The sequence below is a fragment of the Anas platyrhynchos genome, chromosome 12, assembly GCF_047663525.1.
Source record: "Anas platyrhynchos isolate ZD024472 breed Pekin duck chromosome 12, IASCAAS_PekinDuck_T2T, whole genome shotgun sequence".
Taxonomy (NCBI): domain Eukaryota; kingdom Metazoa; phylum Chordata; class Aves; order Anseriformes; family Anatidae; genus Anas; species Anas platyrhynchos.
In genome coordinates this window covers 4718492-4738804 of record NC_092598.1, presented here as the reverse complement: position 1 = coordinate 4738804, position 20313 = coordinate 4718492, and the positions used below count along the sequence as shown (strand labels likewise).

The 20313-nt window shown below is 39.5% G+C and overlaps 1 protein-coding gene across 1 annotated transcript; it reads right to left on the bottom strand.

The window, feature by feature from the left end:
- Nucleotides 1-2168: 2168 nt before the first annotated feature.
- Nucleotides 2169-10108, bottom strand: MPHOSPH6 (M-phase phosphoprotein 6). The gene is made up of 5 exons (XM_027466847.3): nucleotides 9938-10108; nucleotides 6326-6438; nucleotides 4685-4775; nucleotides 3549-3646; nucleotides 2169-3115 (listed from the first exon to the last, which is right to left on the bottom strand). Exons 1-5 carry the CDS (start codon nucleotides 9986-9988, stop codon nucleotides 2974-2976), a joined length of 495 nt encoding a protein of 164 aa, XP_027322648.1. The 5' UTR covers nucleotides 9989-10108; the 3' UTR covers nucleotides 2169-2973.
- Nucleotides 10109-20313: the final 10205 nt, after the last annotated feature.

Below are 20313 nucleotides of genomic sequence, written 5' to 3'. Positions count from 1 at the left end.
GCTACCGTGCAGATTTAGTTGCAGACTGTTGTTCGAATGAAGCAGAGCACACATATAGAACCCCCCACCCAGGACCTTTATAATTCCAAATAAAATTTACAAGCATTGCATTCCAATTAACAAAAAGAGCAGAAAATTTCTTTTTAAGTCTCAATTCTGGACCATCTCCCAGAATCCCAGCCCAGCTGCCCATTACAGACACACAATGCCCAATGGCAACGACAGCCATCCACAATTGTGTAATTGTATAATGGAGTCTTATTAGAAAACACGACACACAACGGAAGAAACGCAGTTCAAACTCCATGGCACCACTGCACAGCTTTCCCCCTCCCCAAAGAATCAAAGTTTAAGCAGCTCATGCATTACTAAAGGGAAGATACAGCATGTCTCACTGCAGTTGGACTCTCGTCCAGTAGTTTTCAAGATCCAATTCAAAGCAGAATAAAAGTAACAAAAGAAGAAGCATCAACAAGAAAGATGCTGTTCCATTCGCACATTTCCAACATCAGCAGTCATTGCAGAAACAAGCACTGTCAGCCTGTCAAAGGGAGGGACAAAGATTCCACCTGTCAGGAGGCATGCTTAGACTTAACGCTGAGCTGTCAGCGAGCACAAACTACAACACACTGCTTGTTCACTCTAATAGCTACCTTAGTGTAACAGACACAAACGCTTCTGGTGTCTGGCAACTCTTTATCCACTAAATTTTGCTGGTGGTGTTTTATTTTTTAAGCTTGAACAAAAATCCCAACTTGCTTTTGTGCTCTGAGAAAAAAAATACTTTTCATTTAGAAACCTGTAGCTTTTAAAATTCTACTGCTTAGGAAGTTGTCCATGAAAACAGATCTGCATTTGAGACTTATCAGAGCCAAGAAAGCTTGAATTAATGTCGGTTTGCATTATGAATATTTCACCACTACACTTGTATCTCTGTCAAGAGTAGTTTAAACACTAATTTTATACAGCAGAATGTTTCTACCTTGGCTAGGAAGCTAGAGCCCAATTTAAACACACACACAACAAAGCTGAAAATAGAGATGGGCATTTCAGAAGACCCCATCACAACTCTAAATCCTTGCAACTTTGGGCACTTAGGTACCTTTAAAATATAAGGACCAGTGTATGGCAGAACACACTTCAGCTGTACAAAATTACCCCATCAGATTTAACAAAACTCTGCAATACAATAGATCTCTCTGCACAGAGCCTCGACCAAGCAAGACTTCACAGAGTTCATCTGAACTGCTAGTAATTACTGAAATTACCCAAAAATCTCTGTACATGATGTCACCGAAACATTCTCCAATCCACTTTCTCTCAGGGAAGTGCAAGTGTAGTGACACCTCGTGGTTACTGGTGGTTTTCTCCCTGAACCATCCCACAAAACTTTGCAGAAATTCTCTCTCCATTGAAGAAATGTATTCACATAGAGGGGAATGATTTTCCTACTAATAAGAGTAATGGGATATATTCTGAGTTTTTCTTGTGATGACCAATAATAAATCATTTCTTAACTCATGTCACATCTTCCATGGGAAAAGGAATGTCTCGCCGTCATTAACTTCTTTTCAACTAGTGATAATATATGATCAAATTTTAAGTAATTGAACCAGTAGCATTTAATTAGCTCTGAAAAACTATCTCAGATCATGAATCAGGCTTTCTACCTGAACAAGGCTCATACTAGGTTAAAAGTGTATTTCTTTCCATGCGTGATCCATCTTGAATATCTAATGAGCTGCTCTTGGTATATGAATTATAGTTCATATAGCATACATGCATTACAGCAGACACAGCCTCTGTCTTTATGTTGAGTTTCATGTCTTGCTTCAATTTAACAAAATCTTTCTTCAGAGAGTCAGCATTAAGGATGAGCAATTTAGATATCTAGCTGAGAAAATTAATAGAACTCGTTGAAAACTAGAATACAAAGAACTGCTATGAATTTAGACAAGGCCACAGTTACCTTTTTCAGTAAGTTCAGGGCACTAAGTGACTAAAGGCCATGGTGTTTTCTGCTTCAGATGGCTTCACTACATGCTGAACAGGAAAAGTTAACTCTGTCAATTAATACATGGGGACATCTGTGGTCAGCACAAAACAGGATTTCTTCTGATTGTATTAAGTATCATTTTTTTACTTTTAAATTAGCTAAACCACAATCATTAAACACACAAAAAATCAGTTTTTATTCACTTTTCAAACATGTTTTTCAAGCTGTTATTATGCTTTTATGACAAGACCTAGATAATTATAAGATTGGAATTTTTTGGCTGAAAAAGAGACAAGATTAGCAAACTTCTTTTGGAAGATAGAAATTAAGAGTCGCAATCTGCTCAACTGTCAAACTGTAAACGTTGCCCAATATTTGGCTTGCTCTAGAAAAAAAGATTTTTTTGCTACAAACCCCTCTATTTTTAAATAAGCTTTATAGAAAACAGAAAATTCAACAAAATGGATTTTGTATCTGTTCTTTTCCCAGCTTATTTGTAGAACAGTTAAAAAAAAAGAGATGCATGTTTCTGCTGACTTTTTTCAAATTGTGGAGAGCAAAGGTTTTCATTTTCATAATAAAAATAGCAGTGAAAGCTGAACTGCCTTACCGGATTGGACAAAGCTACTCTTCACTGCAAATATTTCTTTTAGATGTTATCATAAAATGTAAATACTGTTGCTCTTGATTGCACGTTGACACTCATCCTCGTTATACACAACATTAAAAATGACTGATGGGCTTAATGCCCCACACGTTAAAAGCTGCTCAGAGAGGAAAGGATGTATGACATCCATTATATACACATCCACTTTTAAAAATGTTCATCATGTGGATGGCAGAAATTTCAATGAGAACAGACTCAGATTTACAATTCTATCCTTTACATTAAATAGCAAAAACTCAAAACAATCTTCGGTTCATGGTACTATATTTGGTAGATAACATTTCTATCAGCTCCAGTTGTGCAGCTGACATTAATCCTGAGGTTTTAAGAACATTTTCTTGGCTTTCTTAGGTCTTGAGTTACTATTCTCATCTTCATCTTCATCACGAAGAACACGCTGGTCTCTTTTTTTCAAGAATTTCTTCCCTATTGTTCCCACTAATGTTTCATATCTGTAAAGATAATTAAAAATTGTCAGCTTTTACTGAAATCAGTGCAAGTTCAATGCAGGAAATCACAAATCTAATCAACAATTCAAGTAGTATAAAAAGCCTGTCATTAGACGTTTAAGAAGCACAAGTACTACATGATCACGGATTAAATTACTAACAAACCTAAGCTGTCAAAATGAGCAGTAATCTGGAGCTAGGAGGTATTAGAATGGAATATAGGGATATCAAAAGGCAGAAAACATCTACGAGATTTTAACCCCCAAAGTGATAGAGATTTCACTAAACAAACACCAAAAATCCTGAGAAATCACTGAAGTATTAAATGCTTTTTGTTGTTGTTTTTTTTTTTTTTTTTTTGTTTCTTCTCCTGCACATAATACCTAATATATCACATATTTTAAGATATAATCAATACTGCCTAGGAATAGTGTACCTTCTGGCCATTTCTTCATCTGACACATCAGCCTCCATTTTATCATCCACTTCAATTTCTTCTTTCTTGCTTTTAGAGTTCATTTGGACCATTAACTTCTGAAAATGAAGTAAGAAATAGCTTAAACATATAACCCTGACACAATGTCAACTATGCTGAAATTCACTGGCAGGAAAAGTGCATAAAAGTTAAGGATCAGTTTTAATCCCCATTTTCCTCATTTGCTGTATTCTGTTCAGGCTAAAGCACAGGGCTATAAGAAAAGGTAACATTCCTCTTCAATGCTAAGATGAGCTTCTTAAGAGTTTGCCTTTGAGAAAAAAAGACAAGATATAAACAGGGTTTTCAGTGAACTGTTCTATCCAAGCACCCTCAAATGCACGGCAGACATCTTGAGGAGACCAGACAGTTAGATCCTAATTATTTTTTCATTGTGATGTCAGCACATAGTCTTTGGAATGGTTTTGTTACAATTGAAAAATATCTGCAAGAATTTACAATAAACGATAATAAAAACCATGAAGCAATTATATGCCAAGTCACAGTGAAAGCAAGTTCAAAATAACTAAAAGAATGCCCCATTAAATCACCTTGCATAGCCTTCCTCACATCTCTTTGTCTTTGTACTTTCATCCTCTTGTTTCAGTTCAGCAGTAACATTTTTATTACCATTTCAGTAATTACTAGTTCTATCAGCATGAATCATGCCAGAAAGAAATGAAAGACTCTCTTGCCCAGAATATTTACTTTGGAATTTCAAGACCCTACTTATATGAGTAAGTGCTGAATAAACAGGGTTGAATATTTGTAATATTGGGCTCTGAATTAAATGGCAGGAGGAACAGAGAGCTATTGTTTTGGTAAGCTGTGGGACAGTCTTCTCAGCTCAAGGAAGGAAAGATCTGCAGGAATTACGTAATTACTGACCATCAACCCACAGAGATAAAAGGTTTCTACTTACCAGATGCTACATTGATCAACATTTTGGTTTGAATTGCAGTTTTCTTGCACATGAGAGAATTTACTGAAGGTGCTGCAAAGGCCAGGCAGCATGGAGGGTGAACACTAAAATCCCTGTTCCCAAGGGTTTCAATCCTAATGTGAGACCACCTCAAAAGAGAATATTTAAATAGTACCTCAATTTCCGGATTGAATCCTTTGAAGGACATTCTGCCATAAAGTAGATCCTCACACAGCATAAAGCTTCTCTCTTCTATTATAAAGCTCCTGCATGAAAACCCAAACCCAGCATTTGTCAAACAGTGCACTTTAATATAATCAAATTAAACAAATGCAAAAAGCATTTGCTGTCTTCCCCCACACAAATAAACAAAACCACAGTGTATTTTATACCATCAACTACTTTCTGAAGCTTAATTGCTCTGATAAATCTTTCAATGCAAGGAGCTTGGAGTGCAAAGAAATACTGTTTGCCAGCAAAGCTGTGCCAGTTCCACAAGCAAAATTAACTCTCCTGACAGAAAGCACTCTTTGCTGGTAAGATTCCACCTACATTAATGCTTTTGCCAGAATAAAAATACCACATAAATATCACTCTCCAGGTGGCATTACTATACCAGCAAAAGCTTCTAATTAATTTTTCATTGTGATGTTAGACCTGGAATTAGTTGAGTCTGTCAGGTTATAAACTACTGTGTAATTCTCTGTTCAGCAGAGAAAGATTTCCTCTTTCTTCCTCCTTTCCATGAGCCTGGAAAGAAAAGAAACATGACTCCGAGGCGTCCATAACACTCACGTTAGATAAAAGTACTTCCTTGAACTGTTCCATCCTTCTTTTCCTCTCACACACATGCATCCCTTCTCTCTACCTCTTCATCTCTCATTTAAAACAAACTCCTACAGGCATAGGAAATCATGCTGAAGAAATCCAGCTCATTCTCCTACCTCAAGGTAGGATCAGCTAAACGTGAACTATGAACAGCACAAGTCTACCTCGCCTGTCCTCAAAAGACTTCCAGTGACGACGAAACCAGTCTTCTTAGGCCATCTATTCGCGTGCTTCAATAGCCTCATTGTTAAAAAACCTTCCAATATCAAACCTGAACCTTCCTTGCTGCAACGGAAGCTCAAATACCTTTTTGTCATATCTACTAACAGTCATGGAAAATAGTTTATGAATGACCTTATTCAACTACAGTTAATTCTCTGGATCCCAGCTTTTATAAATTATATACATTCTTACTCAATAGAATTTTTGTTCTCTTTTTAAAGGACAAAAGTCAAACTATTTTTAAAGTAGTTCCCTTGCTATTTAAAGTGCCTTTCCAAATAGTGGGAATGGACATTTGCTTCCCTATTAGCTAAGCCTTCCTTTATTTTTGCTTCATCCATTATCTCTCCTACTTCAAAAACAGGACTTGAAGTGAGCTGGACTCAAGAAGACGCGGTCCTGAATGGGCCTACACATGTGACTGAAGCTCAATTTACTAACACAAAGTTTCAAACTTCTTTTTTCAAATGAATGGCAAAAGCAGCAATGAATGAATTGGTCCCTGCCTGAAAGAAACTAATTACATGCATCTAGAAGAAAATGCGAGTGAAAGAAGACAAAGCGTGCAAGAAATGAAAGTAGGTCAAACCGGACTTGGCAATCTTAAGAATGTCCCTGAAAATATAACAAGCTGAAATGCCAGTTTGTCACTATTTTTTTTTCATTCTGTTAATAATTATCAGTAATATTTCTGCTAAAGGGAAAAAAAACAAATTCTGTTCCCACCCCACAACAATGCAACGGTGATACAAGAGTACAAGCTTACTCTTTCTCCTTTAGGTCTGGTAAATCAAGATACCAGTGTTCTTCACTAATTATCTTCTTTTCTTCCTCTTCTAGTTGTTTTTTAGTTTGTGAATCCAAACCCCTTTGCATGAACTGAAAATAAAGACAAAAACGCACAACTTCAATCTCTTTTGAGTATGTTCTGTACAGGCAATAATTACATAATCGTAATTATCCATTACATACTTAACAGTTGATATAAGAATTAAATGCTTGTTGTGATCTTCTCTGGGCTTAATCTGAGTTTGGGCAAACGGACAACAGAAAAGTAAACATCTGTGCATCACAACAATCTGGACTGACTGGAAGTCAACAGTCAGCCATGTCTGCACCTAGATAAAAAGAAAATTTTGATGGATCTGAGATGTCACAAATCCACAATTTAGCCAAGATATTTCTACTGTTTCAGCAAAGGCCAGAGAGAATGTAATGCTAATTAAAGATTTTGCAGTATATCCGAAACCATCCCCCCACACCCAAACAGTACTGTGACCTAAATGGAGCTGTGACCTAAATGTTGGTCATACCAGTTGGTGACTTTCTGAAACTTCTGTATTTTCAACCATCTTCTTTTCTCAGATTTCATATTACAAACTAGTTTGTGTTTGTAACCCAGAAGGCTAGAACCTGCCTTTGAAATAAGTAACCGAGGCTATGACATCTTCTGCATCCAACTGTTTTAAAGGAAGATGTTACCAACTCTTAACTTCTCATTGATGACCCACCAAACTACTAGTCAAGCAGTATGGTAAACACCTGCTAACTCACTTCAGGAACAGCCTGCCAAGGTGGGTGAGATCAATAAATTACTTTAGGGTAAGACAGCTAATTCTGCCTAATACAAGGACGTTCCTGCCAATTGCTCTGTCTGTGATAGCCTTTGGCAGGGAACGGGAACAGGCAGATACGAGCTGTAACCTCTCTTGTAGCTGGGAATAGAAGAGGGCATTTGTCACGGCCCATGACAAATTGCTGAGAGTGCAAAACCACAGACCTGAGATACGTGCAACATCCCTTATACTTCCATTTGTATCAAGTCTGGTGCCTGAACTGACTGACAATTTAAAAGTATTGACAAAGTTAACTCACTTCTCCAGGCACAGGAGAGAAAACAGAACTCTTCACGACTTTACAGGAGCGATCCTTACATTCTCACATCCCTAGGAGCTGGGACCTTCCTTTGGGCCTACAGAAAGTGTTTCAGTAACTGCCTCTGACAGAGGTGCACATTTATACCGATATAATTCACAGCAAGAGACAAGGCTACCAGTGCTGTTTATACACATTTCTGTACAAAAATTGCTTTGTGGCAATCAAAGCAAACCTGTAGGCACAACACTGCAGAGGAGTTTTATATCAACTAATCGTACTCCTTTCGTTTAAAGCAGCATCATTTCTGTATTTAGATAAGCCTGCAGGCTGACAGATAACATGCCGGTGGGGCTCTTCTGTCTTTCAGACATTAGCAGAGACTCGGTCATAGCTTTGGTCCCAGCTACAGCACGCTTGACTTGGGCATAAGGCCCAAGAAGACATCACTACACACTTCCCTCCCACAAAAATCCAAAATTACTGAGATTTAAAGTATATAGGTAATACATATATGTAATATATATTATGTGTACATACCCACATTTTCTCAGTCTTTACAAAATGTCCAGGCAAAACAAACCAAACCCTGACATATAAGCCAATATAGTGTCTCATTTTCCTTTTATATTTCTATTTGTATGCATTTGTACAAGATCTTTAATGAAAGAAAACTTGACTTTTGTTTTCTGAGTCGACCCAAAATATGTCAAAGCTTTCCAATTAAAATTACAGTATCTACTTGAGGAAAATAAGGGAATCTATCATGTGGAAAACCATATTGCTCAAGGAAATTGGTTAGCCAGTCAGAAAACTCAACAGGAGAAATTTTGCTACAAGCACGCAATTAAATAATCATTCCACATTACATTTTAAAGATTATGTTCCTCACGATTACTACAGGAATAGCTGGATGAAAAAAAAAATGTGATTGTGTTTATCAGAAATGTAAACACACGTGAATGAATTAAAAATATACCAACCATGGTAGATGCAGAGTATGTAAGGCAGTAACTGCATGATTATTTAGGTAAGTTCCCCCAAGCAATGGGACCTGGATCAAATGGTACAGGAACTAAAAGCATGAGCCACCATTTGACATCAAAAGGTGTGCATAGTCTGGATCTTGGTGAAAAGGGTTTTCACAACACTACCACTGACCACACGCCACCTCTGGGTGCCCCTTCACCTGCCTACTAAATTGTTATGATACATCTTATCACTACCCGTGGAGGCAGCTGCTAAAAGATTAATTAAAACATTTGTAAACAGGTTTTGCAGTATGAAAGTGCTAAGCACATGATCTGTGTATGACCTTTTCAAAACCTACTCATCTCTTCTAAGCTGGTTACTACTGCCTGGACTCTAAATCTGCAAATGTCACAGCACCACATTCACAGTCTGGTTCCCCACAGCCTTCCAAGGAAGGAAATCTAAAAACTAGCCTTTGAAATCTCTGGAGGGTTAATAAACTGGCAAAAACCAGCAGCATAAGTTTCACCTAAGAAGAGAGTATTACAAAAAAGTAACAAAAATCAATGATGCTGCAATCTAGGTTAAGGGAGTCTTACTCTGTCCTGTGCTGCTGGCTAACTAAGCCCATCATTTACTTACCTTTGGGAGCAAGGCAGGATGCATTTTGTTTCCCCTGTGTACAAATGTTAGCCTTTCATTAGCAGTACCTATTAATTGTGGTAAATACTGCACAATCTTACTGTAACAGAGCCCACTTTATATGGAGCTAAAACCTTTCAGGCAGTTTCTGAAACATGGTCCCACATAAATAGGTGAAAAAAACCCGCATGTTAAATAAAACACCACAAACGAGAAGCCACAAAGGCTAATCACTTATAAAAAAGTAATGAGTATTAACATTAAAAAAAAGGCTTTTTTTTTTTTGTCTTTTTGTGTAGACACTTTCTAGTGTCTGTTTTCCATCATTAAAGACTCATCCCTCACAGGAGAATGTACTTTATTGAATTAGGCGTTGTGTTATGCAACGTGCACCAGAACCCAGTAAGCAGACAGCCCTTGTGTTTGTGACTGGGAAAAGATGGAGGAAGGTGGTAAAGGGCCAGGCGTTGTGCTTGGGCACTTTGTTGGTTATCAGTGGAAACAGACAAAAAATGAAACCCTGTCTGGGGCAGCTCGTTAAAACAGCCTCTTGCTAGTGAAGTTTGAGCAAAAAGCTGTAAAGAAAAAGCAAACAAAGCCACGTGCAGAGTACAAAACACAAGAGAGACACTCGTGCCTGTGTCAGAACAGGGCAGAAGCAGAGTGACCACATGCAGGAAGGCAAAACGTCCCCAGAGCCTGCAAGGGGCACCCAGTTGCGGATCCCCGCACACCCCTAAGGGACAGCCACGGCGGCGGGCGGCTCGGAGGGCGGCCCCGCAGCTTAGGCCCAGCCCGGCCGCCATCTCCTCGTCCCGTCCCCCCCCCCCAGCTCGGGCTCCATGCCTCCCCTTCTCCTCCCCTCCCCGCCCGGCGCCCCCCGCCTCACCTTCATGCGCAGCAGGTTCTTGGACAGCTTCGTCTTCACCTCCCCGGCCATGGCGGCCGCGGCGCTGGCACTAGGCCGCGCTGGATCCCCGAGCTCGAGTAGCGCCGCGGCCGCGCAGGCCGGGGGGGAGCCGGGGGAGGAGGCGGTGGCGGCTCGGCTCCACCCTCCGCGATCAGGGCCGGGCCCAGCCCCAAGGAGCGGCGGGGCCTGCGGGGGCCGTCAGGGCGCACGGCCGATGGAAAAGAAGCGATTAAAAAGCAGCAGCTTCGCTGTATAGAGCTGGGTGTATGGGGTGAGGGGGAGTGCTTCTGTGAGCAGGGTATAAATCGATGGAAAATGGCAAATTAGTAGGGGAAGCTTAGATTTCTTATCAACGTTTGTGTGCTCTGGAGGCTTAGGGGTTGATCCATACCTTTCTGATGTTTGTAACAGGAAAGAGATTATCAAATCTTTTGCATATTGGCATTTGGAGACTGCTCGATTTGTTCGGCTTTCAATTTTTGAAAATAAGCATTGACTTTTACTTGCAAAAGACCCACAGGTTAGTCAAATGTGGTTAAAATTGGAAAGCAAGTAAGTTCAAAGATACTACAAGAAGTTTCAAGGGTCTTGGATGGTGATTTTTGAATTCAAGGTTGGCAGTGCCATCTTTAGGCTGCCAGGCTGGGCCCTGGTATCTTAAATAGAAATCCTGGTAGGAAATTGCTAGTTGATTCCCAGTCACAAGCAGGAACCACAATTTTTGTATACATCCTCATAAATCAGATTTCTGATGCCTGTTTTGACATTTGGCACATAAAGCAGGCAGTAAAGTAGTAAGAGTGAGAGTTCAGTGTTCAAAACTGTAATGAACTGGTGTGCTCAGAAACGCAATCGAGGAAGAGAAGTTCCCATATGTGCAGGATGCAGGTCAAAGTGAGCTTGAAGAACTTTTAAAGATTTATGATCTAATAGCACCCATAAAAGCATAAAATGAAGAGCAAAGCTTGATTACAGTGGGAGAGGAGAAGGAATTATACAAATCCAGGTATATTTATTACACAGTTAAGCCCAATGGGTTAAAATGCCCACAAACATGAATGAAGCACATTCAGAGCCACAACCACTTCAAGGGTGAGCCACAACACTGAATTTAATTTTCATATTGGCAAAACACCTTCATTTTGAGGCTCTGTAAATGAGTTGGGAGGTGCTCTGAAACTCCAGGCCCCAAAGAGAAAGTCTCTCTCCGAGTTTGGGAACTCTCCGGCTTCATTCAGCCTCACATTTAGATCCTTCTCTATTCACTCCATCACTAACATTACCAGCGCTTCTCATAAAAAGAAACCTGGAAGAATTTAGCAGTTTTCCAAATACAAATGTGTGTCAAAGAATGACTATACTTGTATCTTATTTAAAAAAAAAAAAATAAGGGAACACTGTTGGTTAATACAACAGCACAGTACCTCCATTAGCTCCCAACTTTTGGCCTTATTTTCTCTTTGCCATGCATTCTAATAAAGTATTTGCTTTTTGTTGATCATTGTACATTGGAGCCCTGTGTTTAATTGCATAGTTTTCAATGTTACCCATATTTATTTATTTATTTATTTATTGTTTTCTGAGTAGTTTCAGTTAATTTATAGTCTGGAAACGTACTTCAGATGACTCCTAAATACATTACCGCGTACCCACCAGTACGTCTCCAGCCACTGAGCAGTGGCTATGCCTGGTTTGCTTGGTGCCCTTTGCAACAGCTATTTCTAACTCTTTGTGCATCGCCCTGTCCTGCCAGCATAACAAGGTTTTGTCAGTCCCTGCAGCCTCTGCTTACAGTATTTCGTGGATGCAGCCATGGCATATACCTGTTGTATGATACCTTTCATGTGACACTACCAACTCTTTCATCTTTGTAATCAAATAATTTTAAATGGCTTGCAGGAATGTAGTATCTAGCAGGGGGCGGGGAGGAAACAATGCAAAGGGTTTTGAAGTCATCTAACCGTAAGGATTATTCTGTGTTCTTCCTGGTGAGCAAGAGCTTGGGATCGACAGTCTCAGCCCTCTGGTAGCCCATGAACGGTTGGGGTCTAAGCGCTGCACCATGGACTCCCACAAAGATGCTGCTGCTGGTTGTCTCGTGTGCCAGAATATCAGCTGACAGCCCGCCTCGATGCGTTCAGGCAGACAGGGAGAAGTGTTTTTTTGTAAACGCAGCACGGGCTGTGTGATGTTTATTTAGAAAAGTGGAGATTGTAAAGAGGCTGCCACAGAATTTGATCTATTTCGGCAGTAAAAAAGCCTAAAGGAAATTTTTGGATTACATCTGCCATCACTAGAATTGGATGGGGAGGTTATAGATAACAATCAGCTGTCTCATGGACCAGATTATACTGTCTGGTAAATCTGAAGACACTCCATTGATTATAGGAGAAATGTTTATGATTTACTGGTGGTGGTGGAGGCAGGCCAGAGAAGAATCCAGCCCTGTAAAGATGCCTGCTTGTTAGACAGAGTGAGGGTGAGGAGACAAGGTAGAAGGGATGCTCCCTTTAGAAGAGATACAAGGGTCATTGTAAATGACAATTAGACAGCTCTCCCCCAGCTCTGACATGGCAGCTCTGTTTTCAACCTGAAAATCTTTTTCTTTTAGAAAAAAAAAAAAATGCTCAGGGAAATAACTCAGGGGAAAGGAGCTTCATCTCATCAAAGATTATGCATTAAGCAGACAGATAAAAGATCTTTCTTCCTAGGAAACGCAGTCCCTTCTCTCTCCAGTAATTACAGAAGTCAAATCAAAGTTGCCGTTAACGTTATTTAAGAAGTAATCTCCCTTGAAACAACACAAGTGACAGTTGTGAACTAATTTCATGCCAATGGGTCTAATCTGAGGGAACTCGTGGGTTACACTTTCTGTAACCTTTTATTTATTCATATTTTTTCAGTATTGTGATTTTAACACGAAACTGCTATCTCAGACCTTACACCAACCCATCAGTTGACTCGATTTTTTATGAGCTGTCTTTGAATCGTGAAGCACCTTTTTACATGTCTCAAAATACTCAAAGCCTTCCCCCCCCCCCCCCCCCCGCAAATATCAAAATCCTTATAGTATGACAGGTGAGTCATTAATTTGTGTCAAACTCCTCCACTGTGTTTTAAGTGAGGATATTATGTGTTTTTCTCTATGAATGAGGAAACGAAAATGAGAAGGAGAGCTGCCGCAGGTGTGTTTGCAAACCTGAAAGAGAAGTGTGAAATGCTGTGTGTGACGGGGTGGAATCAGACACACAGCTCCGTGCCCTGTGCTCTGCACAGAAGCAGTGTGAAATTCCCCAAGCAGCAGACGCAGACACACGGTTTGGGGATTTGGTTTTTATCTCCCTCGCTCCCACCAAGCCGTGAGCCGCTAATGCATGCAGCACATCGACAAGTCCAAAGGTCCTGGGTGGCCGGGGATTTGTTCCAATATTTATTACCTTTGATGCATGCATGTATAACCTGCCTGCCCATCCGCTTTGTACCTAACCCACAGAGGACACACGGGTTTGTTACAGCTCTCAGCCTCAGTGTGCGGCGTGGCAGCTCCAGCTGCCCTGACTCATCCTCACAGCATTTGAAGTCCCCTTTTCTGGGGTTGGCACTGGTTTAGGTGGTAGCTGACACACACTGAATGTTCCTCAGCTAACCCCAGGGTTTTTCATGGCTGGGCAAAGAATGAAGCAGAAGCTCAGCTCGTGTAATGTGGGTAGCACAGATGCTTAAGCACGATTCACATTGCTGATGCTTTCCTTTTAATAGCCTTACATAGCTTACAATTTATGCAGCACAAAAAGGTGTGACTTGAAAAAAAATAAAAATGCTTGTAGCAAAACAGAGTTACAAAATCTCCAGAACAACCAAGCTGTGTTTTTATCCAAAAAAAAAAAAAAAAAAAAAAAAAAGTGCCTGTTGTCAGTTTGGGAGAAGACAATTAATTCTAAGTGCTTTTGGCTGTCTCAGTGGCAGGGTGACCTTTATGTGAATAAATACAATAATTCCATTTGATTACAGAAAGAAGCATCTTGATAATGGTAGCTCCTCATCTTCTACCATCACCTAAAGTGCAGGGGGGAGCAGACACCAGCCTGTCATTCTTCTGGGATGCAGATAAACCTAAAAATTTGATCTTGTGTTACAATAATTTAACATCTCCCATTGCTAGGACTCAGAGCAGAGAGATTGACTGGAGATCAGTGCAGAGAATGCTCCTCTTTGCTTTCCTTTAAAAATCGAGATGCATTTAACTCTTTGGATTTGATGGAATCACAATTAAAAGAGAAAAGGAAAATATCAACCTTCCGTTTGTTAACTGTAAAAATGCAATCTGGCAGTGCTGCTGGTGGTTTGCTATTTCCCAGGTCAATAAATGGCTCCCCTGACTTTAATAAACATTGATGCTGCAGGCTTGTTCTACAGTGATTGAACCTTTTTATAGTTTCAACCACTCACATCGCATGAAAGCCTGAAGATTTTTTTTGATTCTTTTTTCTTCCTTTTTCAGGAGGGTTGGTTCTGATTGATTAAATTGTCATTTTCTGAGTTAGTTGCTGAATTATAACTTGGCATTTTTAACCGTGTGATTTGTTTAAAGAGACAGCTTTTTGATATAGCAAACCAGCTGAGAATTTTTAAGCAGTAAAAGGAAATTTTACTCACTTTGTTCTCAGCCTTTCATCACTGCCTACCAAAAAAAAAAAAAAAAAAAAAGCTCTTGAAAACAATGTAGAGGCTCTGATACGAGGAGAAGGTACTTAGATTCACACTCATTTCTTCCTTATTTCATCATAGATCAGATCTGGTGGTATTCTATTGCTTTTGATTAGTAGTTGGACACCTCCTTGTTGTTAACATGTTTATCCTTCCGAGAAGAAGGGAAGGGAAGGGATTAAAGGTGTAAATGTGAGTGCTACTCAAGTTGGTATTAAAATGGCAGAACTGTACTTTGGACCAGCTGATTTATTCCTTAATAATCAAATGGGATTTCTTTGCACTAAAATGATGGTCTTTGAGCATTCCTAATTCAAATAAGTGCAAGATTTTCACCTGCATACAGTCTAGGCCTGGTTCAATGGACATAGACCTAGTAATTCTTTAGATACTGCGAAAATGAATGCATCACATAGACATGAGTTTTTGATTTAACTAGCTGCCACTTTCCTTTTCTGTGGATAACTGCTTGGTTTCAAGGCTTGTTTTATTTATTTATTTCTCTTTCCTTCTCTCCCCCAATTTAAGTCAGTATTTGAGACGGTAAAGCTGAAATGAATGAGACCCACATAAAAAAACATGTGTGTTCAGAATGTGTTTGGAAAGAAAGGCCAACAAAACTGTCTTGTAGCATATAACAGGGTGTCTTTGGCTTTTGATTTACAGTGCCTGCAGGGGAAATGGAATAATCTAATGGGCCGAATATGGGAGATCTTACGTTTGTTCACTGCAGTGTTACCCTGGCTGGACTCTGAAACAGTGCTTAGCTGTGGAAATCTCAGGGTGTCAATATGAAATACTGAAGTCCAATTATACTTCTGCTTGTACACTTTCCCCTCTCTGGCCATTTCAGCTTCTGCTCTGAAATAATAACTTACGACAGCAGAAAGCTGAATTTCAGCAGTGAATTATACCCCTGGCCTCTACATTTAATTGCATGATTCTGCAAGAAACCACAATTCGTCTTGGTCCCTTCAATCCTTTTTGCCCGTGTCCCTATGTTTCTCTGCTGTTCATTCAAAACCTTAAAAGTGCAAAATAGCTGCACAAGAAGAGGTCGAATTGTGCATTTAAACTTATCTGCCACTGATTCCTGAAGATTTTTCACTAAAAAGGAATGGGTAGAGCTTTGTGTCACTGGGATATGAAGTGCTGCAGAATGTGGACGCTTTCCTGCAGTGCTGCTCATCCAAAAGAGAGGTCAGGAGGCCACTTTGCACATACCTGTCCAGGTACGATCCTGCCGGCCAGGTGCTTTACAGGATGGCCATTTTCCCCCATGGTATCAAACTGAAGGTTTGACAGCAAGATATCGATGCATGAACAAATGTTCAATAACAAAAAGGAAGAAGTGAGGTGTTCTGCAGCTGTTAGTAACCACACTATGATAACATTTTCAGGAGAGTCACTTGTGTTCATTTCAAAACCATCTTGAGGCCATTTTGCAAGGTAGGGAATAAGCTGGAACATGAAAAAGGGTAAAATATTCATTAAAGCTATAATGATTTATATCATAACATTATGAGGTAGCACACTTTACCTCCGTACAGTTCCTCAATGAATGTTTTCCTAATTTCCATAAGTAATTGACCTCTCATTAGCAACTCATTAGAAAAATTGAGGTGATGTGACAAACGCAAACCCACTGCGACATATACTCTGCAAGTGAATAATTTATTGAAGACTAATGGATTCAAAATGAAGGACCACAGGAAACTTCTTTCTTTGACTGCAGAAGATTTCATTTACATCTGTAAAGTAAAATGCATTCATGTAAATATACATAGCTGCACACTCAACAGTTCTTAAACCCATGCTTCAGCTCATGGCTGGTTTTCAAACACCGTGAACCTTCACATATTCTCTTGCAAGTGCATAGGAAAAGGAAGTAACCAAATAGTTCAGAACATAGGTAGGTCCCTGGTTCAACTGCAGATGCCAAAGCTGAAAAAAAAATGAGTACAAATGCTGAAACATGGGCTAAGCACATGACTTAGTTCTTCAAGGAACTAAACATCCACTGGTACCTCTCAATGGCTCCAGTCTAGATGTGACACCTACCAAAACAGGGCTAATGCTGAATTCTTGCCCATAAGCAGCTCTTTCAGAAGGGAGGTGGCTGCTGCCTTCTTTTTGTAGCTACTGTTAAGCAGCATGTGAATGTTAACAAGCTCAATAACAGATTTTGCACGTACTGAAATGTTAACTTTAATAACCTTCTATATCTGCCTTTTTAGGGATCAATAAATTGATTTCAAGCTAGTTCTTCATCACTGTAATATTGGGAAGATTGAGCCTGATGTTTAACATAAAGTTTTATGAGTCCTGGATGCCCCTGGACAAACCCAGAAAAAAGCCTTTTTCAATATGTCCCCTACAGTCCCGATAACCATCTGAAACTTATTTGAAAGTAACCCAATTTATGGGATCCAAGTTAACTTTTCATTGTAAAGCTACATAAAGATGAGAAAGGCAAAAAAATCCCTGTCCAAAAAAGTCTTATAGAATAGAGACGAGATAAACGGATGCACCACCATGACCTTTTGCAATACCAGCTAGGAAACTGCAGATCCTCTAAGGAAAATAAAAGCAATGGAGTGCTAATGTAAAACAATGGGAAAAGCCACTGGCTTAGGGCTCTACTGGCAAAAAGGCCAGTGAGAATCTCTTTTAGCATAGGTGACCATCTGTTTTGCTTGCCAACTGAACTGCAGAAGAAAAAAGGCACTGAAGAGGTCATGAGGAATCTCCTATAATGGAAGAAAAATGTATTTTTAAAAGCTGACTCAGAAAAACGAGACTACTTAGCTTGCCATGACATTTTAAAAGGAAAGGTTGAAGAGAAAAGAGACAATAAGTAAACAGTGAAGTTTCATGGTATATTGATTGCACTATGCCATGGGGCTATACCAAGTGAGTAGTTTTGTGGCATTACCTTTTTTTTTTTTTTTTCCTTGCAAATCCTCCAAGTCCTAGTCATTGGTTTCAGCCAAAATACAGAGTGAAATCTCCTCTGCTGTAAAGGGTTTTAGAACCGGCTATCACCTCTTGCTAGAGCCATGGCTGAAATGAATTGCAGAGCTGGGTAGGAAACCAAGCATGATATGAAAACGGAAAGCTTAGGATATGTTACCCAAATATCTGTCTTACATTCAACATCTCTTCTAGGATTTTCAGGACTGTAATAGAAACAACACTTTTAAAGTCCTGGACAACCATTAAATTGGTGTAAACCTTCATAATGATGTTTATTATCAAGTCTCTCTGCATAGTGCTGTATTCTCTTCATTAGAGCCCACCCTTCCCACTCAGTTGCACACTCCTACACCGCACTACAAGGATGACTCACGGGCAGAATTTCTTTAGGATTTAGGAATACATTTGGATGTCAGCCAGTTGTGGAAAATATGCATACTTCCTCTTATACCCACGCACGTACTCGATATATTGCTTTACATATGGGATCTGAATCAGTAATACTAAAAGCCTGAAGCTGAAGGAAGAACAAAATGCACTTACAAACATGTTCCTTGCTAAGGTGATTTTTTTTTTTTTAAATCATTTATTCCGTCATTTTGTGGGAATGAAATATTGCATGATATATTTCATGATGGAAATAACTACCAAAAGAAAGAATATTTGGTGGAAATAACACCCCCCAAAAACAGATAATATTCTGTGTATGGACAGACTTGAAGGAAGTCATAGTACTAGGCATAAAAATAATAATTTAACTGAAGTAATTAAAAACACTTCCCTCACCTCCCCAAAAAATGGAATGAAAAATCTCACCTGTGGCAAAGACTTCTGCCAGACTTTGGAGCTATACCTGTACTGCCTGTTAGTGGGCTCTCAGGTTACCCTACACTATCTGCCTTGCACCTTTATGCCAAAAGCTGCTAATGGGAAAAATAGAATATTATCATTAAGTCTCCGAACATGACTTCCAGACCTGCAGTATCATGTCAGAGTCCCATGTGGCTAGCAAATCTGCAGGTATTCAGCAGCCCACCAAAATAGCCTTGAAAGGGCATCATAAACAACGCCAAGAAAACAGTTTTTCTCTTGTTGTTGCAGCATGATTTTAGTTGTTGTATGCAAAATGGTTTAATATCACCCTAATCCCAGCTTGCCGTGTGAAAAATGACCCTGTCAATTTGATAGAGAGGTAGAATATCAAAAAGTGGAACATTTTGTCTAATAGGGGAGAGCTGACAAAGACAGACGGAATGATACTTAAGTGGATAAAATTGACTTGATTGTGAATTCCAAATGAAATTAAAAATATTACACTAAGATTTACAGGGTTTGTTTTCTGTCTTTTCTGTGCTTGCTTGTGCCATTACTATTTCAGTTCAGCAGCGGTATTATTTTCTTTATTGATAAAAGCCAAAGGCTGAGTATTGCAAGACATTTGGCAATGCTGATATAAGTTGGAACTCCCAGTTGTGCAGGAGTTGCCTATCAGTGTTTTTATTAGCAACCCTTATGAGGGCTAACCCTCACTGCAGCAGCCTCAGTGAACAAGCGTTGATGTAGGCAATAGCATCCCTTATTTCTCCAGCTGCTTAGAATAGCTGTACAGTTCTACAAGGATGGGACCCACAACCCCGCTGAGTTCCTACAATGAGTATTATGATACCCGGTCAGGACAAGGCTTGGGTGGGAGACACTATAGGGAAATTGTCTGAGAAAATTATTTTCTTAAGATTTTCAGTAGCTGCTATAAAAAGTCTGAACTTTTATCTATTTTTCCCCTGCTCTGCTTTATAAACAAACATGACACTTTATTCTACAAAGTGATTTCTTTCTGAGTTATAGAACCACAGAAAAAGCATATAAAACCCACAGACCTTATTATTTTTGGATTCTTGAAACTCAAAATTGATTTAAACCAAGTTCAGCAAGTAATATTTCGTCCCCATCTGAGAAACTATATCTTGGGTTTCAGACAAGAGTAAATTTTTATGGGCACGTTGTAATTATAAACCCTTGAGAAACAGATTTGTAATGGGGACACTGGCACCAAGCTCCGCTGTAGTTGCTCTGTAGATTGCTGACATGAAGAGGCTGAAAATCCATCCTCCCAAGAAGAAGCTTATTAAAAGACTGCAGTAGTTTTAATGACATTTTTTTGTGACATTAAAATTATTTCAGTTGGAATCACAGAGCATCTCTGCTGCTGCATTTTTGCAGGTCTGAGGAGAAAATACTGCTGCAGCTTCAGCACTATGAGCAGTGACTGAGGGAAGCAATCCAGGCAGATAAATCTGGGCTGCTACTCCATCCTCTGATGATGGGAGATGTAAATTTATCTGCTTAATTACAGCAGTGTATAATAATTATCACCAGGAAGGCAGGAAAAGTGTTTGGAAATACCATACAGGTTTTACAAATGATCTGGGTTCCGCTTTTCCTCCTAAATTGATGAATAATAGCCGAAGTGTCAGTGATAACTGAACTCAAAATGAGGAGGTTTGGCTCACATCAGATATTTGGAGACTGATATTCAACTCCATAGAGATCCTGGATTGATTTTCATGCAATACTTCAAGCCAAATGGGTATTTTCAAGCAATACCCATTTCTGATTGGGCTATCTTCTTACTATTCATCTAGTGCCATTTGTAGCCATGAATTCAAATTAAA

What these genes read in the sequence shown, in the direction of transcription:
- MPHOSPH6 (XM_027466847.3), bottom strand. Translation starts at nt 9,988, where the DNA reads ATGGCCGGGGAGGTGAAGACGAAGCTGTCCAAGAACCTGCTGCGCATG. An exon ending in CCAGACCTAAAGGAGAAAGA is followed by an intron (nt 4,776 to 6,325) that starts GTAAGCTTGTAC and finishes GTTTTCATGCAG; the next exon opens with GAGCTTTATAATAGAAGAGA. An exon ending in GATGAAGAAATGGCCAGAAG is followed by an intron (nt 3,116 to 3,548) that starts GTACACTATTCC and finishes TTATCTTTACAG; the next exon opens with ATATGAAACATTAGTGGGAA.